Raw genomic sequence first — 21,945 nt, 5'->3', positions numbered from 1 at the left:
TTTTTTTAGATTTTATTTGTTTAAAATAATGGGTGTTTATTTACTTTCTGTAAGGACAAGAAACTCCAAACTCCTCTGTCCTTGGTGCATGGTTTTGGTGGTAGTGGCGGGGGATCTCCTGCTGTCCACTAGAGCCCTGGGAACCTGTTCCTTTGAGCCCATTCTTGAAATTTTGATGAAATACCTTGGCCAGAGCCCTGGAATCTGCATGTCAGTCAGCTTCTTAGGAGAGTAAAGAAGGCCTTCCTTAGTCTGACAATTTGACACTCTGTTTGAAGTCATATTGGATTAAAATAGTGTTTTCTCCTAATTGTTAGAAATCTGACATTACCCGAGGGCACAGGTCAATAAACCGGTAGCATCTCCATTTTTTCCCCTGTCGGGGAAAAATTCAGCTCCTGTGCTTGATGCAGATTGTGTCATAAATGGTGCCCAGTCCTGGTCCCAGAGTAGCTGTGGGGGGCAGGGGGCAAAACAGCTTGACCACACAGCTGCCATGACAGGCTTAGAGGCCCAGACACAGCTTCAGGCAGACCCCACCCAGAGGGGGCTCTCTGCTCTCACTGCTGCATCAGACAGAGCCCAAGCTCTGAGCTTGAAAATAAAGGCTCTTTGCTTTCACATATGGGATTTGGTGTCTGTGGTGGTCTTTTGTGGGGGGGGGAGTCCCCACAATCTGGGCACAACATAGCATTTTTGGGAAATGAAGAAACCTTTGAGAGATAAGACCTTGTGAAAACACCTTGCTGCTTAAAGGTATATTCTTGAAAGCAATTGCCCCTCTCCCAAGTCCCTGTCCCTTCATTTTTTGTTCTCTGGCTCTTTATGAAGTGGCTTTGCTCTTCCACAGATGTTGCCTTAACATAGACTTCTGTGATGATTTCAGTGAGAATGGCCCCTATAGGCTCACATATATTTGAATGCTTAGTCACCAGGGAGTGGAGCTGTTGGAAAGGATTACAGGGATTAGGAGGCGTGGCCTTGCTGGAAGAAGTCTGTCACTGGGGGAAAGGCTTTGCACTTTCAAAATCCCATGCTAGGTTCAGATTCTCTCTGTGTGGATCAGGATATAGAACTCTCAACTCCTTCAGCACCATGTCTGCCTGTGTACTGCCATGGTGGAAATGGACTATCCTCTGAAACTATAACTTCCTAATTAAATGCTTCCTTTTATAAGAGTTACCTTGGTCATGGTGTCTCTTCACAGCCATAGAACAATCCCCAAACAATGGGTCCACTTAGCCATAGGCTGGAATCTCTAACACAATGATCAAAATAATGTCTTTCCTTCCTCCTTCCCTCTTTCCTTTGCTTCCTCCCATTTTCCTCTCTTTCTCCTCCGCCTGTCTGATTTTGAGACAAGGCCTTGCTGTATAACCAAAGCTAGCCCAGAACGTGTATGTAGCTCATTCTGTCCTCAACTTTTCATGGCCCTTATGTCTCAGCACCTGAGTATTGGGATACAAAGATGAGGTACCACATAATAACCTTTCCCTCTTCATAAATGAATGGTCTCAGCTATTGTGTTATAGTGATAGAAACCTAAGAGCATGACAAGTTTCCCTTGAGCTCCTTCTCTTTCCTGGCATTATACTGTTCCCAGGTCCCTGTCATCAGCACCCTTAATGAGTGTATGCAAGCAAATATTTCTCATTTGTCTAATCCTGGAGTATGAACTCCAAAAGAAGAATGGTCAGCTATTCTGTAGTTCTGGGGCAGAACTTAAATCTCTACCAAATTGATGATAAGAGTGAAGTGTGCCCCCAGGGCGATGATGCTGACCTCATGAGAATTTCAGACTCCTTGGGTCAGAGTTCTCTCATCTCCTAAAAGGAAGGAAGCAGGAACTTCTGTGCTGAGAGCACAGAATGAGCACATCTTGTCAACACAGCTTTATTCTCTATTTAAAATAAAAAGGCAGAAGTAGAAACTGCAGCAGCTTCTTAGAAATGGCAATACACATTTTGAAGGAAATCCTGCTCTTTCCCCTCAAGTGTGTGAGTATCAAGGTACCTTTTGCTATAATATAGTAACCGATTTGATGCTCATCAAGTGTGTGTGTCGGGGGGGAGCAGTAGCGTGTAGTCTAATGGATTCTCTACAGTCCTCCTCTGCCATGTACCACCCTAGTGACTGATTGCAAAGTCAGAGGTCCTGGCTCTTACACTGGTGGGGCAAAGGAGGACCTAAAGTGTGCAGTGGAGAAGGGTTGATGTGTTTTAGGAATCTGCTTCCTTAAATAGAAGCATTTATTTGGTTGGTAAGGTTTGACTCTCTGGGCAGTGCTCTGAACAGAGAGATGGACTAAACCCCATCTGCTTTTTGTGTTATTGAGTTTGAGTCTCATAACAAGTTCTGGTTTCCTTTTATTACTTGTGTATGTATGTTTGTATGTGGGCATGATGTACATGTGCACATGTGGAGGCCAAAGGAGGTCTATCATAGGTATTGTTCCTTGGATGTTGTCCTTTTTTTTTTTTTTTTTTTTGAGACAGGCTCTCTCACACAAATTCACCAAGTAAACTGGGCTGGTTTGTCAACAAGTTCCCCGCCTCTGCCTCCCCAGACCTGGAATTACAGTGTGTGCTACCTTTTTAAAATGTAGGTTCTGGGGATGGAACTTAGGTCCTGGTACTTTCGTGGCAAGCGTTTTATCCACCGAGCCATCTCCTCAGCCTGACCATAACCAGGAACAGGTCCTGAGATACATGCTTCCTTCACAACAGTGGGTTCCGTGTTGAGTGCGCTCTGCAACCTTTGCTGACAGCCCTCTGTCCGAGCAGGCACAACAACCTGACTGAAGTGTCAGCAACGAGTCTCAAACACTTGTGACCTCTGCATCACAGGTGCGACTCCTCTTTTGCAGAGGGTATACCTCCTCCAGGCAAAACCTGCAGGACACGAAGAAAGCAGACTCAGTCGGGACCTTCGCCTGAGCAGCTGACTCGGATCTACTGCCAAGTAGCAAGGAATCTGGCATTCGTCCTGAGCACCTCGGCCAGCTTGAGCCACTGAAGCCCAGCTCCCCTCTGCACCCCCTCACAGTGTGGGATAGTTTTCCTGTTTGTTTTTGTTCCTTTCTTGTTTTGTCTAAAAGTCAGATTTCTTCCTTGAAGGGCAACAGACAACGCGGGCTCTGCACATAGACAGGAGTGAGGGGAATATGCTGAGGAAGTAGAGGCTGTATCAGGTCACCTTTCCTGAAGCTGATCCTTGCACAGTCCAAGCCACTGTGTTCTTTTGGACTGTCTTCAACCGACTACGTTGTGCGGTGCCAAGCCTCAGGATACCAAAGAACTGCTTACAAAACACTTGCTCCTTCACAAGAAGCAGAATGGTTTAGCCAAGAGAATATCCCTGCCAAGAAATCTCACATAGGCTAAGATCAAAACTAAAAGCCCCAGCACATGAGAGTGAGTTCTTGGTAGAACAAGGCACAGTAGGTCCTGCTCAGCCTCCAAGTGCTAAGATTACTGGCACATGTGTGTGTCACCACACCCTGCTGAGATCTGGAAGACTCAACTGTGGAGGTCGGCTTTCAGTGTGGGTGGGTGTCTCTCTGTCCACTGAGGGCCTGGAAAGAACCAAGGCATGAGGAAAATGAGTCCACCTCTTTGCTTCTAGTCATCCTGTTTAATCTGGGAGCGGCAGGCTTCACTGCTCTTGGACTAGGAGTCACGCCACTGATTGGTCCACCTTGCTTTGTGGGTCTTAGAACTTAGATTGGATTCTACCACCTGCTCCTCTGGGTCTTCAGCTTACAGGGAGATTTTGGAAATCTCAGCCTTCACAGTTTTGTGAATCAAGTTTTCATAATCTTACTAGGATACATATCAGATATAGACCTTTATAAACACATCTCTCTATATGTACACATGTATATATCTATATGCATCTACACACATGCATATATACACAATTTAGTTTAAATAGGGGCAGAGAACAGACTAGAACTGAAGAAAATAAATAAGTGAATGAAGGAAGGAAGTGGGATGATCCTTCAAATTCATTTTAGGAAATTCCTAATTAAAGGGTGCCGTGACAGGGCTCACAACAATCTGAGAGTCATGAGTTGAGCATTTAACCTTCTATGCCAAGGGCATGTGACTCTTGCCTTTGCAGTGTTCCTGCTTTCTTCTGAGGAAAGCTTGAGCAGCCCAAACAAGGAGACACGTTTCTGCTTAGAGATCTGTTATTAATGAACCAGAATATACTGTGACCTAGTTTGAGGGTCCATTATGACTCCCAAGGACTCCTTGACAGCTGTGGCTAAATGCCAGGTGGTGCCTAGTGATAACTACTTTGTTCAAGGACATCCCTAACCTCTGTGGTCCACTTGATTTCACACAGACATTCCCATGTTATTATAAAGTTCAAAGCCAATTTAAATTTTATTGACCCAAGTTTTCTATGTTCAATAATGAGTTAAGGCTTTTCATAGAGCATTGAATATCCCCTCCTTAATTTTTTTCAGTGTTTGGGAATTTCGTACATGCATATAACATGTTTTAATAAAATCTCCATTTCTTCCTTTCCAATTTTTTCCTACCACCCCTACCATTTTTCCTTCCCAATTTCAACTCCATGGTTTTTGTTGTTGTTTTGTTCTTTTTAAGCCCACAAAGTCTGCTTAGTGTCCTTTCTATATGATTGTCTACTAGAGCCCCTTTCAGGGGCTGCATCAATGAAAAAAATTGATCTCCCCCATATTCAGCAGCTGTCAATTAACAATAGCTCCTTTGCTACTGTGAGGATCCACTAGTCTCTCCTCCATGTTTGAATTTGAGCTGGCTTGATGGTGTGCCTGCAGTCACAACTGTCATCAATTGTGCTCTGAAGATATATTTCTATTGTTACTGTGGTGGTTTAAATGAAAATGCCTCCCTACCATGGACTCATATATTTGAGTGGTTGGTTGCCAGTGGTTGGACTGTTTAGGAAGGATTAGGAGGTGTGGCTTTGTTGGAGGTGGGGTCACTAGGGGTGGGCTTTGAATTTCAAAAGCCCACACCAGGCTCAGTATCCCTCTTTGTTTGCCTCCAACTTGGGAATAAGATATAAGCTCTCAGCTACCACCCCAGCATTATGGCTGCCCACCCGCTGCCATGCCTCACTATGATGGTTATGGAACTCACCCTCTGAAACTGTAAGCAAGCCTCCAATTAAATGCTTTCTTTTATTGGCTGTCTGGGTCATGGTGTCTCTTCACAGCACAGAACAGTAACTAAGACAGTCACCCTCACAGAAAATTTAGGATCATCATACAGCTTATCCTACTACCCATGTAGCAGAGACAGAATTTGAGCCTTGATGGTCAGGCTCTGAGTAATCAAACTAGGGCTCTCAAGTAATCAAGATAACCTTGAAAGAAAAAAAATGGAACAAAAAATGTTAGGAGAACAATGACTTTTATCTGTGAATTTCTTTCCCCTGGCAAGAGGAAGAAAAAAAGGGTAAGGATAAAGTGGAACTGGCCATGAGGTGGAGCCAAACCAAAGGCCAAAACAACCCAAAAGCAAGAGTCAGTGTCAACCAGAGGCACAATCAAGAGCAAGTGTCCCAGAGTGGGGAGAGCAAGGTTCAGTGGGCTTCCCTGCTCCCTCCACATCTCCCTCCCCAAGACAGGAATGGCCCTGGGACTAGGGTGCTACTAAGGGCCTTCTGTTATTTTTCCTAACATCATCAGCCCTGAGGACAGTCAAGGCAGAATCTTACTGTAGTTGCTCTGTCCACCATTGTTCTTATCTCTCTCAACTTCACAACCTCAGAATCATGAACAAATAGATAATACATTGTAGGGTAGAGAGAAAGAAATTCCCTCCCTTTAATTCTGTATAGGCTCTTTGACTACATTTGGCAACCCACTTAAGTCAGGAGCTGATTTGCAAAGAGAAAAGATCCAGAGTTTTTCTCATAGCATGGGGATCTTTACAGCAGAGTAAAGTCCAAAGAAATGGCTGAAGCATAATGCTTCTATATTTTTCAGGCAAAATAATAATAATAAATTTGTGAAGGAAGAGCAGGCCAAATAACTAACTGGACTAGGCAGTAAATTCTAGGGATGTTACTAAAAGATGGGTGGAGGGAGGTTAGTAGAGGCTAGTGGAAGATAAGGGCCACTTCTGAGTTTGTTTATTTATATCTGTAACAGCCCCATTAATAGTTTCTGATGTTCACAGCCATTTTTCAGCCTTGGTGTAGGAAGGACATCTCCTGCAAAAGAATCTTTATGGTTCCTGCTACAAGGAAAGTCAGGCCAAATACCCTTGCCTGAAGTTATAGCTGCTTAAGTGATATCAGTTGGAAAAAAATTGATATGCCAATTTGATCTATTTTGTCATAGCTTTGTCAATACTATATATGTATATACATACCTATGTATACACTCCTATGCATGTACATATGTACTGCACATCGCTAGAAAATATAAAAGTTAAAACTAGCATTTACATACATATAAACTTCCATATATAGCAAAAAGAAAAAGCAATATATACTTCCTCTCATTGTTATTTTATACAAATGGAAAATTATATGCCTTCTTTTCCCCTTAAGCTAGCTTTTAAAAATTATTCTTTAGTAGTACATCTAAAATGACTTGGTTAGTTGGCTGCATAGTGGCCAACTGAAAAGACATACCACAGAGTAACTGGTTCTCTGTAGCTAGCCAGTTGAGGGGCCTGAACCTCCATGATAACTATACAGTTGTGGTCATTGTTCAACAGGTTCTCTTTCCTTGGCCAAGGGAAATAAGACTGGGGAGATCTATCCCTTAATAAATTGCTCTGATTTGAAGTGATATCTCACTTGGGTCTTGAAAGAAATAGAAACCTGCAGGTTTAGAGAAGAGGGGAGAAAAACAGGCCATTTTAGTCTGGTATAATTGCATGAAAACTTTAAAGACTCTCAAAGAAGCAAAGGATGTTGGCTCAGAGAAGGAACCAAAGAGATAGAGGCTGCATCATTCATTCCTGCTCTCATTGGGTTGATAGATACCTGCCAGCTGCAACCTAATGAAGAAAGGGTCTATCTGAGCTCACACCTTGAGGGTGCAGTCCATCATGTTTCACGTGGGAGGTATAGCGGCAGGAGCTAGATGCAGCTGCTGGGGGATGTCTTTCTATACACTGTGAATATGTGTTGCTATACTTGGTTAATAAAGAAGCTGCTCTGGCCTTTGGAAAGTCATGTTATAGCCAGGCAGGAAATCCAAGGGAGAGGCAGGAAGAGGAAAGGAGAAATGGAGGAGACACTAGCCTGCCACCTAAGGAGGAACATGCCAGCAGACCAGTAACACCATGGCCCAAGTGGCAATACATAGATGAATAGAAATGGGTTAATTTAAGATAAAAGAGCTAGCCAGCAAGAATTCTTAGCTGTAGGCCATACAGTTTGTAAATAATATTAAGCCTCTGAGTGATTATTTTATAAGCAGCTGCAGGACCATGGGTGATCGTGGGAGTGGGTGGGAGCAGAGAAACTTTCAGCTATAGGCAGCTGGTCATGCTTTTTTCCACAGTCAGGAAACAGAGACACAAATGTTCATGGTCATCTGGCTTGCTTGGTTTTATGCCTTCCAGCACCCCCACCCACAGAATTGTGCCACATGTGTTTAGGGTAAGTCTTCCCAATTCAATAATCCAATACAGATAACCTATCATAAACATGCCCAAAGGTTTATCTTCTAGGTGAGTCTGGAACTTGGGAAGTTGATAATTGACATTAACTATCATAGGACTTAAGGAGGTATGTTTTTCTAGAACGACATATAGAGCTTGGATAACAATTAGAATGTGATGAATACATTTACAGGGGGCATAAATGTGCCAGATCCAAAGTGTCATAAGGACAGAGGGTATTTCTATTGAGTCCTGCTTGGAGCCAATACTCTTTGTCTCCAGACATACAGATGTTTATTTTTCTAAGTCCCAGCTCAAGTATCACAAAATTTTGCTATCATTGTGACCTGATTTAAGGCCATGTAGTTTTAAAATTCTGTTCTGAAGAATATTTACTCTAGTGGAGTTCCACATACAATAAGAAATATTTTTCCCAAGTGCAATTATCATTATCATTAGATTTATAAATTATGGCACCCACCAAGTTTTTAAGAAGACTTTTGACACTAAAATAAATAGTTTTATTAAAAATAAACTGTTGATTTAGTTTAGTCTTCCCTCGAAAAAAGTGACAATTTTTTCTGACTATGTAAAATTATATACATTTTTAAAATCAAAGTTTGGGAAGTATAAGAATACAAAACTTCTATGTTTCAATCACCAGTGGATATCTTTAATTAATGCTTTATTAATATGCAATTACTTGGCCATAAAAGATGAAATATAGCTATGATTTATATAACATTATATATAAATATGTTTCAGTGGGTTTTTTTTTAGGTAATTTTTAATTGATTTCTTGCTGTGTATTCCAGATTGGCCTTGAATTTTTGATCCTCCTGTCTCAGCCTTCCTTTCAAGAGCTGAAATTACAAGTATGCACCACTAAGCTCCAGGACATTACTCATAGAGGCCAAAAGTAACATAAATGATATCTAATTGTTTCTCAGATACTGGAAGCATCCCTTTTTATATTATGACTAAATCCAGTGAATAATAAGCTTTGAACAACTTATTTGATAGAATACTCATCAATGCCATTATCTTAATTAGCATAGTGTTGAATCATTCTTTCTTAGCAATATTTGAGCTTGAACTTTTAAGAAAGTGTCCTTATTTTGAATGCTATTTAAATGGTAAAAATTTTAATGTAACTTACATGATTTGATATATCCATTAATCAAATTAAATATCTTAAAAGAATAAAGAATTCTATTTTTTCTAAGAACACTGTAAAAATAGCAATGCTTTTGGTCTGAGAAATAAAGTTACATTTGATTATATTAGTCTCTTTTATCACTATGAAATGCCTGAGGCAGGCTAAATTTATATATAAATGTTTATTTTGATCACAGTTCTGGAGGTTCAAAGTTGGAGACAGAGTGGGCCCTTCTGGGTTAGCCTTTAGTGAGGACTTGGCAGTAGATGGCATTACAGAGAAGAATCGTCTCAGAACAAGAAGCCAGAGAGAATCAGGAGTGAAGCTCATTTGTTAAAGCTCTCTGAGCCATCCTGTGATGCTGTTTATTCTGTGAATATGTATTGCTCTCATTTTTAATTATAAAGCTGATTGGTTGGTAACCAGGCAGGAAGCATGGGTGGGACAACCAAACAAAGGAAGGGAAGAGAGCAGCGGAGTCAGGCAGATGCCAGCCAGCTGCTGAGGAAACAAGACATTAAAATGAGGTAATAAGCCACCGACCAGGTGTCTAAACATAGATAAGAATTATGAGTTAATTTTAAGAGTCATAGCTTGTCAGTAATAAGCCTGAGCTACTGGCTGAGCATTTATAATTAATATACGCTTTTGAGTGATTATTTAGAAGCAGCTTTGGAATGGGGCGAGACAGAGAAAAGCCTCTGATTATAGTGTGATGATTAACCTCAAGCATTGATTTGATAAGATTTAGAATAATTGAAAGATGGGTCCCTGCATGTCCCTATGGGTGATTATGTTGATTAGAACACTTGCACTGGGAATATCTTCCACTGTGGGTATTGTTCCCTGGGTTGAGAACTTCAACTGCATAAAAGGAGAATGTTTGCTAAGTCAAAGCATTCAGCACTCTTAGCTTCTTGACTGAATACAATGTGTTCACCTGCTTTAAGCTGCCTTGCCCACCATGATGGATTATACCTTCAAACTATGATCTACAACCAGTGTTACTTCTGTAAATTACTTTTGTAAGTTTTTTTTATCATAGTAACTGAAGAAGTAACTAAGATAAGTCCCATGACAACTATCCACTCTCTGCCAAGAACACCCATGATCTAAGACACTCCACTAGATCATACTTCTTAAAGTTTTTAATCTCTAATACTGGCATCCCACTCTAGGGACTAATCTGCCAGTAATGAGCTCTTGGGGAACATATTATCCAAACCATATAAAATGTTTATGTGCTAAATTTTCAAATCATAAAGTATCAATTTTTAGTCAGTGTAAAATTACATACCTGTAATCTCAGCATTCAGAAGAATGCGTGTCCGGGTTAACCTAAACTATCTAGAGAGTCTCTCTCTCTCTCTCTTCTTTTTGTGTGTGTGTTGTGTGTGTGTGGTGTGTGTGTGGTGTGTGTGTATCTCTTTGTGTGTATGGGTGTGCACATGAGTGTGGAGGCATGACAATGATGTCTTAATCATGTTCCACCTTATTTTTAGAGATAATGTCCCTTATAAAAACTGAAACTCACTCATTTGGCTAGATTGATGGCCAGAAAGTTCAGGAATCTTCTGGCTCTTTTTTTCCTGGCTCTGGATTACAGATAAACTGCCATTTCTTGCTTTTTGTTCAGTTCTGGGGTTCACACTCAAATCCTTGTGCTGGTGCTTGTGCAGAAAGCACTTTACCAACTGAGGTATCTCTCTAGCTCAAGAAGACTTGCAAATGGTGTGAAGTGTGGGGTAGTTTATAATTTTAGGATCAAGCAAATAAGATTCATTTTTTAAAAAAGAAAACATCCCCAATGTTTTTACTTGATTATTAAAGATTCTGAATAAATAAAAAGGTTAAGTCTATCTTTTGTTGATATTTGCAGCTAATCAGGGGATTTAAAAATGGGTAAATTTGGAGTATGGTCAAGAGATGACGCAAATGCCATCCTTCATCCTCACAGCAGGGCCATGGATAACAAGAATGCTCTTTTGGATGCTGCAATTAATTTATAACTTCTTACCCTTTTTTCCCTTGGTAAACTGGACCATATGGTATCCCATCTAGTGTGAGTGGGACCAATGATTCACCTTTAACCAAAACAATGTAGATGTTACTCCAGTTAGGTTCCATCATTTGCTAACACTCATGTATGCTTGAAAGGGGACCCCCATTTAGGCAAGTCTTCAAAGAAAGCCTAGACCTGGCTAAAAATGTTGCAACTTGTGACATACCCTGAAGTAGAGGATTCCTGACCCACAGAAATTGCAAAAGGTAAGTCATGCATCTTGTTATGATTTTATTTCATGCTCATTTGTCATACAGAAACCCAGGGCAGGCCTTGTTTACATAGAGATTCATTTCTAGTGACTCAGAGTGTAGCTATGAAATTGAAGGCACCACTACTTCTCCTAACACCAGCTTTCTGTTTTTGTTAGTTTCTCTCATGCCTGAAAATGTCACTTGAAGAAATAGTGTTGTAAAAAGATGGCAAGAAATATCGTTGTTGCATCAAGCTGTACTCGGGTTGATATTTGGCTCAAATCAGTGAAAACCCTGAAAGTACATTTACAAAAATGGGAGTTTATTGGTCTTACAATAAACTCCAAAGATGACAGCCAGCAAGTCAATGAGTAGCATGAATAGCATATTTTATCTCAGTTCTCTGAGAAGTGAACTTTCGAGATGACAATAATGTATCTTACAAGATAGAGCAGATACATGTCTAACAAGACTGATAGGCTGCTGTAGAAAAACAGTGAACTCAGAAATAATAGATATAATAATAGAAATTTCATTAAAAGAACAAAGAGTGAATGTAAGATTTAAAGGCCAGTGAAAGAACACACTGGCCCTGAGACAAGGTCCAAGGAAATACACCCTGCCCCTAACCAACTTAGAACTTGAAATCTAACCAATCCCTGAACATGAAAAACAAACCAATCACCAAGCACAAAAATAAAACAACCGTGAGCATGAATCCAACTAATCTCTGAGCTTGTCTCAAGCTCAGGACTTGTGATTTTACCAATCCCCATCTTGAAAATCTTCACCCTGAAAAGCTCTGCCCCTAAGAAACCCTATGTAAATCCTGTGCCCGTTCAATTTGCTGCTGGTTTTTCCACCCTGGCAGAGGCAGCCACTCTCCTGGATTCCTGCCTCCAATAAATTTCTTGAGTGAGGTTGTTTGTAACGACTTTCTTTTGTTGGAGTGGAGCAGAGCTATAACGACTTTGCCAGAGCAGAGTTGTAATGGCTCCCACCAGAGCTCACAGAGTAGAGCAAAATTGCACAGGGAGAAATTTCCCTTAAGGAGCAGAACCTGTGAGGGTCTTCACCAAGCAAAGCCGAACTACAGATTTTGATAAGTGTTCGTTCATTTTCTTTCTCCGCAATTGTCTCAATGTCACCCGAACACGAGTACTCCATAGGCATTTGTCCCAGCATCCCTTTTTTCTGATTTGCCTGATAGGTATATGTAGGTAGGAGGGGCTGTCTTGATCTTGATGCTGACATCTGGCCTGTGTTTTCAGGTGCAGCAGTTACAAGGAGTTTACAGCTTACAGGAACAGCACTTCTGGACGCTCTGTTCTGATGTTTACGTTGGGACCTTGAAGCTCATAGTCGCCCCTGATGCTGATGCCAGGTGGATCTTAAGCCAAACACATAATATTTTTACTCAGGTATGACTTGTTACAAACCTCTTTTAAGAGTCTTATGTTTCTCTGCATCTGCTAGCTTTAAAAATTCTATGTTTAACATGTCAAATATTGATGCTACTGAAGGAAAAGAGCAGGAAACATTGCTCTCCAACCTGAGTCAACATTTGGAAGGCCTTTAAAAGTTCTTAACTATCTTCTTTCTTTCTTTCTTTTCTTTTATTTTTTTTTCCAGTGCTGGGTATTGACTCAGGCCTTCTACTTCAGTTAGTATTGTTGAATGGAGTCTAGGCAGTCCTCTAAGCAGAATTACTTTTCTGTGATGTATGTGTCACTGGTTATATATTTCTCTTTCTCTCCCTCACATCTTCAGACATGAATATAATATGCAGTCTAGTTAAATTCAAGGCATTACAGAAATTAGAGATTCTGCCTCCTGATGAGAGACACACATGCTTAGGTTCCTTATGAATGAATTACTGACAGATCTAATGTTAATTAGGATTTACATAATCCCAATCTTAGATGCAGTTAAGACTCTGCTGTACAGTGTGCTGGTACCACTTGCTCAGAATTTTAACAGCTTTTTGAGAGACATAGTATATAAATTGTCTCATCTCTATAAATGTGCTTCATCGTGGCTTTCTTAATGAAGCCTTGGAGGTCTATGCAGTCTATCTGAATACTTCTCACTGCTCCATGTTTCAGGGACAAAGGAGAGGGACATGGCAGTAACCTTCTGCTTACTGCCCTCCCCAGACCACGGTCCTCTCCTTTACCCTGTGTCTTCTCCGAGTGCTGCGCCCCTCCTCGGAGTGGCCTCTGTGAGCCCCCTTCTAGCACACCCTGCACACCTGCACACTCCCGCTTTGTCGGACTCACAGCTCTCTCTGTGAAAAGGAGTGTTGCAGCTTCTCGTCTGAGAAAGAAGCCGCAGGAGCACAGCAAGGCTTCCGAAGTCTTAACCCTGCCTGCCTTTGGAAATGGCTGAATTTGAACGTGCCTTCAGCTGCCACTTCTGTTTCAGAAACGATATTTGAGGTTGGAATATTTAAAGCCGTTTATCAGTGAAGGTCCTGACTAGTTGATTTCACTCCTTGTAGCTACCAGGGATTCTCTTTGAGGCTTGCTGTAAAGGTCATCAAAGCCCTTCCCCACGCCACTGGGGAGAAGTAGGGGTCACATTCTAAAGTAACTTTTATTTACACTTAGTGATTCTAAAGGGTTTTTTTTTTTTTTAGTGCTCACATACCAGAATAGAATATTTAAATAATTTATTTCCTTTTCTGCTTATGCAGTAGTAATGTGTTTGTTCTTGAAGCATGAGCAAATGTCAGGGCTTGCTGTAACAGATTTCATTTCATGAAAGTAAATTTTTAAATTACTTTGTGTTTTAAGTTACATCTTACATAGAACTCTCACTTATCAAAATGAAAACTAGTTGACTGCTTTTTTGAGGGGGGCAAAAATGATCACATACAGTGAGATGTCTCAGCAGCTGAAGGACCTCGCTGCCAAGCCTAATGACCTACCTCACATGATGGAAGAGAAAATTGACTCCCCTGACCTCCACAAGCACCCCACACAAAATGAGTAGATGTAAAGTAAATGAATTCACTTTTTAGACTGGCGCTGACTCTGTAGAAAGTGTCTATTCTTGGTTCTGAAGGAGGAGGACTCCTGCTGATGAATTGACTCTGTGTGTTTGGTGTCTTTCTTCCCGCTGACCCTGAGTGAGAATGTAAGGGGTGGGCTTGGTTACAGACATTTTCATGAAAGCTTGCGTTAGGTAACTTTAAACGGAAAGAAACAGAAATCAGACAGTTTGAAGTTTCTATTTAGTTACGTGGTCTACATCTGTGTGGATTTAGAACTGTGTGGCCTTGTCCTTTGATCGTTTTCCAGAGTCACCATTTTCTCTTCAGCTGCTAAAGACAGGCTCGTGTGGGAGTGTGGGAGAGGGGAGGGAGTTGCTGGAAGTCACTTGGGGGCTCGTCCTCCTTCAGGAATAGTAGTGAGGTGTAATCCAGTGTGGACCGTCCAGGTTGTCTTGTGCAGCCAAGTCTTCCTCAGTGGCCATGTAAACTAATGGTTTGAAATGAATGATCAGTTGATAACTGGAGAAACAGAAAGGTGAGACTCTGGGTTAGAAGCAATGCAGTAGTTTATGGCTTTTGTTTTAAACTGGCCAAGATTACTTGTTAATGGTATATCGTCACAATTATGGTTGTAGCCTTAATGTACTCTGTTTTATTAGCAATAGTATTTGAAGAAAAATTCTTAAATATGTTCAAAGAAAGATCTCGAATGTACTTGAGGTTCATTATCCCCCTCCATTCCTTAAAGCACAAGAACCAGCCAGACCACTGCACATTCTCTCCTGGCAGAGCCCTGCTCAGTTTCCCAGTTGGCTCTCCCGCTAGGGCAGTTAAGTCCTGAGCCCCGGCATCCTGAGCCCCCGGCTTCCTGAGCCCCCAGCTTCCTGTCTTTTGTGCTCTGTCACTCTGACCTGAAAATAGAAGTGAACAGTATATCCAGGAAGGAATCAAAAAGCCTTCCTCCAAACACAAGTCAGGGTCCCTAAAATACAGAAACCACCCCCCGCCTCCTCCAGCCCCTGTGTTCGTAATCCCCCTTTCTCTGACCGGCAGCATCATCCAGGCTTGTGCTCTCTGCTTGAGTGGTATGCACAGAAGAAAGGGTCGTGTTCCCTTCTCTAAGTAGGTTTCTGGTTTCCTCCCCTTCCAACCTCTTTTTTTTTCTTTTTTGTAATGGGCTTTAATGTTTATTGGGTATTGATTTTGTTTGCCTGCTCTGCAGACTTTTCCTTAGCCGTTTTTCTCACCTTCCTTTATCACATGTACCTAAAGTCCAGGAGGCTAAGTAGACAGCTATGGATCTTATGTATCCCTAGGTCTGCTGTTTCCATTAAACCATATGATCTGTGTGTTCATTGGCTGGTTGGTAGTAGCGGACACAATAATGATGGCCGCAGCGGCGGCAACACTGGCACTTCCTGAGAGCCCGCAAGGTGTCAGTTACAGTGATAGGGATTAACGTGTTTGTGACCACAGGCGGTTTACAGAAAAAGACGCCAGATCTGGTTTTCTTTCTTTTTCCTTGTGTTTGTTTTGTGATGTTAAGTCAACACTGAGCTGTATCCCCAGTTCTTGGTTCTTCTCACTGGCTGTGTCATTAAGTAGCCCAGGCTGGCCTTGAACTTGCTCTGTAGCTAGGGCAGCTTCAGAGTTACAGGCTTCCTGCCCTGCCTCTGTTTCAAGAGCACTAGGATAACAGGTGTGTCGTAATAACCAGTTAGATTGTTTATTCTTGACTTAAAATTTAGTCATATTTACTTACATTTCATTAACTCTGTAGTATCTCTTGTGGAAAGAAAGATAGTTTGGCATGACTTCATTTTACATTTTTTTAAAAAAAATTATATGTGTAGGTGTTTTGCCTGCATGTATGTCTGTGCATCATGTGTGTGCCTAGTGTCAGCAAAGGCCAGAAGAGGACATCAGATCCCTGGAACTGGAATTACAGATGGTTATGAGCCACCATATGGGTGCTGGGAATTGAACCTGGTCCTCTGGAAGAGCGAGCAGTGCTCTTAATCTCTGGGCCATCTTCCTAGCCCCCCCCCTTTTGCATTTCAAAGGAATAAAGATTAACATGTTCAGTCAAAACCTCAAGCAAAAATGAATCTATGACTTTGGTCCAAGAGAATGACCAGTAAAACAACCATTTCTGCAGTCATATTCCTGTTGGTTTTTCTGACTCTAACTTCTTTCTTGGCGCTATCCCGAGCCGATAGCACCAGGCTAACTTTTGGGGTAGAGACAGGGCAGTGAACTGAGGGTTAAAATGACTAGCCATCCTTTCCATTAAAGAAGGCGCAGACCACTGGGATAGCTGTCACGTCTTCCTGTCGGGAAACCCTAGATCTCTTTGTGTCAGGCATTGGTCACTGGCCAGAAGATTCTTTGAAATTTGGCTTTCTCTTTACTCTGAAGGAGATTGGGATGAACATGGGAACTGGAGAAGCAAGCTGCCCGGTCCACTGGGACAGGTGGATGCAGCAAATGACTTCTTTATCTTTGCTGTTGGACTGAGCTTTTGTGGAAAGCTGCTATCCCCTCAGGGACTGATATCAGATTGAGTAATTAACTCATGATTATGCAAAGATAATTTATCTAGCCCTTTGTTTTTCTCTCCCCTCTTCATTGCCTTGGGCTACTCATTTCTTATTACTGTCTTCCCCGTGCTAAGACTGGGGTAATGAAAAACGGCAGGCAATAAAAAGGAGCCCAACTGTTTTGCCCATTTTACTTCCATTAGCAATTTTGTTTAAGAAGGAAAGATATTAAACAATATGTTTGGGCAACATTTTTACTTTCTATTAAGATTACACATAGACGATCCAGAGCCATCTGGTTGAGTAAATCAACTCATGTCCTTGCAGTAAATCAGAATAATTTATAATAACAGCCTTTGTAGCAAGTGAAATTTTTTTCTCATATTATTCACACATGCTCCTGACAACAGTGCCCACTCTAGGGAAGCAGGTTTATTAACTACTTGTTAAATATTAGATGAGCATATAACACTCCCGCAAATCAGTAGCACTGATTTCATCAACACTATTTCGGTGAGGAGAACTGGGCTTAGGTTTTCCTTTGTGGGTAAAGATCATACAAATGCTAAGTTCCTCCCTACAAGCCTGTCAGCCAAAGGGAAGTAGAAACAAGGTCACTTTTCTGTAAGTTAAATAGCAAAAGTTGTAGCTTGTCATGGGAAGGCTTTTGCAGGAAGGCAAAAGCGTATTTTCTGTGCTGACAACCTAGGGTCTGTCTAATTTTTTATTATTCTGGAATAGGTCCTAAAGCTAGCTTAGGCATTCATCAGTATTGCACAGAACCTTTCCACCTGAGTTCCAGAAAAAAATGAGCTGTAATAGAAATGAGGGGTGTTTTGAGGAGCCCAGTGTTACTGTTCTAAGGTTCACATTAATACCTCTTTATCCCCTGTTGAGAACCTCTCCTTATAAAGTAATGGCAAGAGCATTCTTGTTTCTTTCCTTTTTTTCCTGCTTCTATTTAAAAGTAGTTTTTGCTTGAAAGAAAGAAATTAATAGGATTTTAATTCATTCAGTAATATTTATTAACCTCTTGCTGTGTGTCAGATATTACGGAGGTTCTGGGAGTCTGGAATGCAAAAGAAGACAAATATGTTTCTCTTGGAGAGATTACATTATAGTGGAAGAACAGAAATGATAAACTGACTGAATAAGTAATCTTTACGATCTTAAGTGGCAGTGTAGGTGTGTCTGGAGTGTCTGGTCCTGGGCTGACCTGACAAAGTGGCAGGGATTTGGGTGAGGGTAGAAGGAGACTGGGCTGTCTGAAGTATCCCGTAAGCGGTCTTTGTTTTTCCCCTCTGGCATTACATCTGACAACTGGTGTTTTCTTCTCTTGTCCTTCCCTCTTCTTCCTGTCCAGGCCCTGATAGAATATAAACTGTGAAGACAAGGCTATTTTGTCAGGTTTTTCCCCCTTTTGTATTCCTAGGTGAGAGGCTATTGCTTGGAAAGCAATAAATGCAAGAGTAAATACTTATTGGATTAAAAAGTAAAAATGCAGCCGGGCAGTGGTGGGCACGCCTTTAATCCCAGCACTTGGGAGGCAGAGGCAGGCGGATCTCTGTGAGTTCGAGGCCAGCCTGGGCTACAGAGTGAGTTCTAGGACAGGCACCAAAGCTACACAGAAAAAAAGAAAAGTAAATGCATTTTGTAAGGGTTGTGTAAGACGAATCTTAAAAGGTCTTATTAAATAAAAAAAAAATCCAGAGCCATATAATGGGGTAAAAAATGAAAGATCAGAGAAGCAGAACAAGCCACAGCTAACCTTATCTCGCCAACTTCTCAGCTGATCCTGTTTCCTCAAACTGGAAGCTTCTGAGTCTTCATCTGAATTGATCTCAGCTGAACTGCTGTTAAAAGCCTAAAAGCTTAAAAGCCTCTAGTTCCTGGTCCTCACACCTTATATACCTTTCCTGCCACCACTTCCTGGGATTAAAGGAACCATGCCTGGCTCTGTTTCCAATGTGGTCTTGAACTCACAGAGATCCAGATGGATCTTTGCCTCTGGAATGCTAGGATTAAGAGTGTATGCCAGCACTGTCTGGCCTCTATGTCTAATCTAGTGGCTGTTTTGTTCTCTGATCCTAGATAAGTTTTATTAGGGTACACAATATATTGGGGGACATAATATATCACTACAGAGTTGTGAGGACAGACCTCACTGATGTCTTCATAGGGATGTGATGAGAACATCTTCTGTAGCAAGTCTTTCTCTGTACCACCAGCTCCCAAATAACAACATGTAGACTTTTTATTAATTATGAAAGCTTGGCCTTAGCTTAGGCTTGTCCCACTGGCTTTTATAACTTAAATTATCTCATTTTAATCTACGTTCTGTTGCATGGCGTCTCTCCATACTGTTCATAATGCTTTCTCCATGTCTGACTCACAACCCCACCTGTTTTCCTCTCTGAGTCCTCTCTGTCCCCAGAAGTCCCGCTTAACCTCTTCCTGCCTAGCTATTAGCCATTCAGCCTCTTTATTGAACCAATCACAGTGACACGTCTTCACACAGTGTAAAGGAATAACTCCACAACAGTCATGTGGCTGTTGTAAGGAGCAAAGTTCACAGGAAGGCTGTATAGCTAAGGGGAGTAAACAGAGGAGGAGGAGGAGGAGTGATCAGTGAGATCAATGGCAAGTCAGGAGCCACATTCCACAGCAGCGTGGTGGCCATTGTACAGACTAAGGGAGATGGGCTGTTGAGTGGTTGGAGGCAGAGAGGGACACTTGTCCTTGTAGTTAGTATTCTGAGAATAAACAGGAATGTGAAAGCCAGGCAAGGGGCATTGATAACATCTAGACAAGAGTTGATGGTGGCGAGGGTGGGTTCAAAGTGAGGGAGATGATGTAAAGTGGTCAGATTCTGGTTTGGATATTATTTTGGACGGGAAGCCACCAAGTTTTGCAAGTAGATTGGATATTGGATGTGAGAAACAGAAAGAGGTTTAGAAGGAGCAGAACTGAGGGTAGGTCAACTGGTGTGATGGGAAGAAAGAGTACAGTGGCCCTGTGCTGCTTCTTGACTACCCCCAACAATGTCACGTTCCAATGCAAGTGGTAGGTGCAAGCTTCAGTCTGGACATACAAACGTGGAGGTATGAACACATGCAAAGGTTGACTTACAGTCTGGCTGTAAGAGGAGACCATTAGAGAACAAGTATAGATTGCAAGGACTAAGCTTTTTGTCAGCGGTTATTGCTCAATTATAGAAGAAACAGTGAAGGAGACTAACCAGTGAATATTCTCGGAAAGTGTCATAGGGAAAGTGTTTGGCACAAGGAGACTGGTGATATGTATTATTCCTGATAATCAGGACTGTGGAATGGTCTGAGCAGTTTTGGAAGTTGCTTGACAGATAGTTGTAGAAAGTGGTGAGATGTAAAATGAGGGTTGAAATGCCTGCAAGAGCAGGGAATTAGAGACAGTGACTGTGGACATGTTTGGGTATTTTGGCTACCCACAAGAGCAGAGATTGAGACTATCCAGGCAGGAAGGGATGCTGGGTAAAGTAAAAGATTTTTAAGGTAGAAGAAACTATAGCGTGTTTGACACTAAGAGAAATGACCCAATTGATTGAATTAAATTGATAATATAGATGAAATAGGGGGTAATTTAGAGAGCAATGTTCGTGAATAGCAAGTTCATATCCCAAACTGAAGGAACTGGCATGTAAAATAAGTAACCAGTTGCTGGTTGTGATTATTAAAAATAAGTGCCTATGTTGTCATGGGAAGAGCTAGCCTGTGGTAAGCTGGTTTTAATAGTGGCTAATCAAGCACTGTCATGTTCTCTAAACAGTGAGGGCAAATGGATAACCCTATCTAATAGCACATGAGTAGGGCGTGTGACTTATAGCATAGAATTTTTTTTTTCTGTAGTAGTTTGACAACTTGAAATGAAAATAGATTGTTTCTTAGAAGCAGAAGACAAAAATGATTCCATTTTCAAAGAAAAATGAGGTGGCGTTTGCTTTCTTGCCACTTTTTTAGAATGTTCATCTGTTACAGGTTTTATTACAGGTTGGTTCTAATTGTTCTCTCTAACTTTTCAGGCTGGAGTGAGGCAGCTTTATGTACAGATTGACTTTGCAGCAATGTAGTCAATGAAAAGAAATTGTTTGAGGACCAAAATTTTCCAGTACTGTACAATCCAAAGCATTGTACTACCCAGTGCTCTAAAACGGAGACGTCAACACTACATCTCGGAAGCACCCAGTAGTGCAGGTAGAGTCGGCGTGAGCTGGGGATCACAGCCGGATCCTGCCCAGACTGTGGCCTTGTGTGCTCTCCCTCCAAGCCATTCCGATTGCTAAGGTTTCTGGGTTTGTCCTGGGGTCTTGGGTTATCTCTCTCTTTTTTTTTCCTGGGGGTTCTTGCTGATCACCTTCAGCCCATCCTATCATTACACCCAGCCAGTGAGAAATTCAGACCATGGGCCGCCAGTCTTCTGAATATCTTCACTAAAGCTGCTGGAAACCACTGCTTGTATTCCCACAAAACCAGTGTTGTTTTTACAAACAGAAGTCTGTTTTCTATGTGATGTCACAGTTGTTGATGCTCTTCAGTGTAATCATACGTTTGTAAAATTGTTTGTACCTTGCAAACTTATGAACCAAACCATATTGGGTTTTCAAAGTGCCTTTGTATCCGAAAATATATTTGCCAGCATAGAAATGTACCATTAAAGGTCATATGTATGGTTTTTTAATGGATATTCTGTAATTTGTACAAAATAAGACTTGCTAGTAACATGTATAATTGTCTTTTGTGTATTTCCAGCATAGGTTTAAGTATATTAAATTTCTTGTCTTGTGAAAAAGAACATTATTTTGCTTTATAAAAAAATCAGTGATCACATTAAGATACTTTGTAGACTAGTTTCAAAAGTGCAGATACATTGGAAAAACTCATTTAAACCAAAAACTCTCCTCCATTACAGGTTCTAAACCCTTCACCTGTCTGTGGGAAATCCTCCAGTAGCTGTCCTCATCATTTTTATAGATTCTGATAGTGATGAGAAAAAGCACCGCAGAGTTGGCAGAAATAACTGTGACAGTGACATTTTACATCTTCATCCTCTTTTCAGGTGCCAAGTAGTACAGGGTTTTTGTTTTGTTTTGTTTTCTGATTTTGTTTGCACAAGTACAAATTACTTCCAGGAATTCTAGGACAGCATTTGATTGAGTGTGAACTGTTATCACTGTGGAGCAAATATGGTGATATAGAATTCTTTCTAAAATGGGTATCTTACAAATAGTTGGTTTTCTAGGGTCTCCAGTACTTGAAAAATAAAATTTTGATGGGCATGATGATGGACACTTTAATCCCAGCACTCAGAAGGCATGGGCAAGCAGATCTTTGGAGTTCAAGG

General features: G+C 41.3%; 1 protein-coding gene across 1 annotated transcript in view; it reads left to right on the top strand.

The window, feature by feature from the left end:
* The window catches only part of Slc30a7 (solute carrier family 30 member 7), a 92,423-nt gene extending 71,030 nt beyond the window's left edge, over positions 1-21,393 (top strand). The window contains exons 10-11 of the mRNA XM_037207036.1: positions 12,306-12,455; positions 20,627-21,393. Of these exons, the coding sequence (XP_037062931.1) occupies positions 12,306-12,455; positions 20,627-20,674 (198 nt within the window). The 3' untranslated portion in view covers positions 20,675-21,393. The remainder of the gene's footprint in view (positions 1-12,305; positions 12,456-20,626) is intronic.
* The last annotated feature ends 552 nt before the right edge of the window (positions 21,394-21,945 follow it).

The sequence above is a fragment of the Peromyscus leucopus genome, chromosome 6, assembly GCF_004664715.2.
Source record: "Peromyscus leucopus breed LL Stock chromosome 6, UCI_PerLeu_2.1, whole genome shotgun sequence".
NCBI lineage: Eukaryota > Metazoa > Chordata > Mammalia > Rodentia > Cricetidae > Peromyscus > Peromyscus leucopus.
This window is presented reverse-complemented; position numbering and strand designations above follow the sequence as displayed.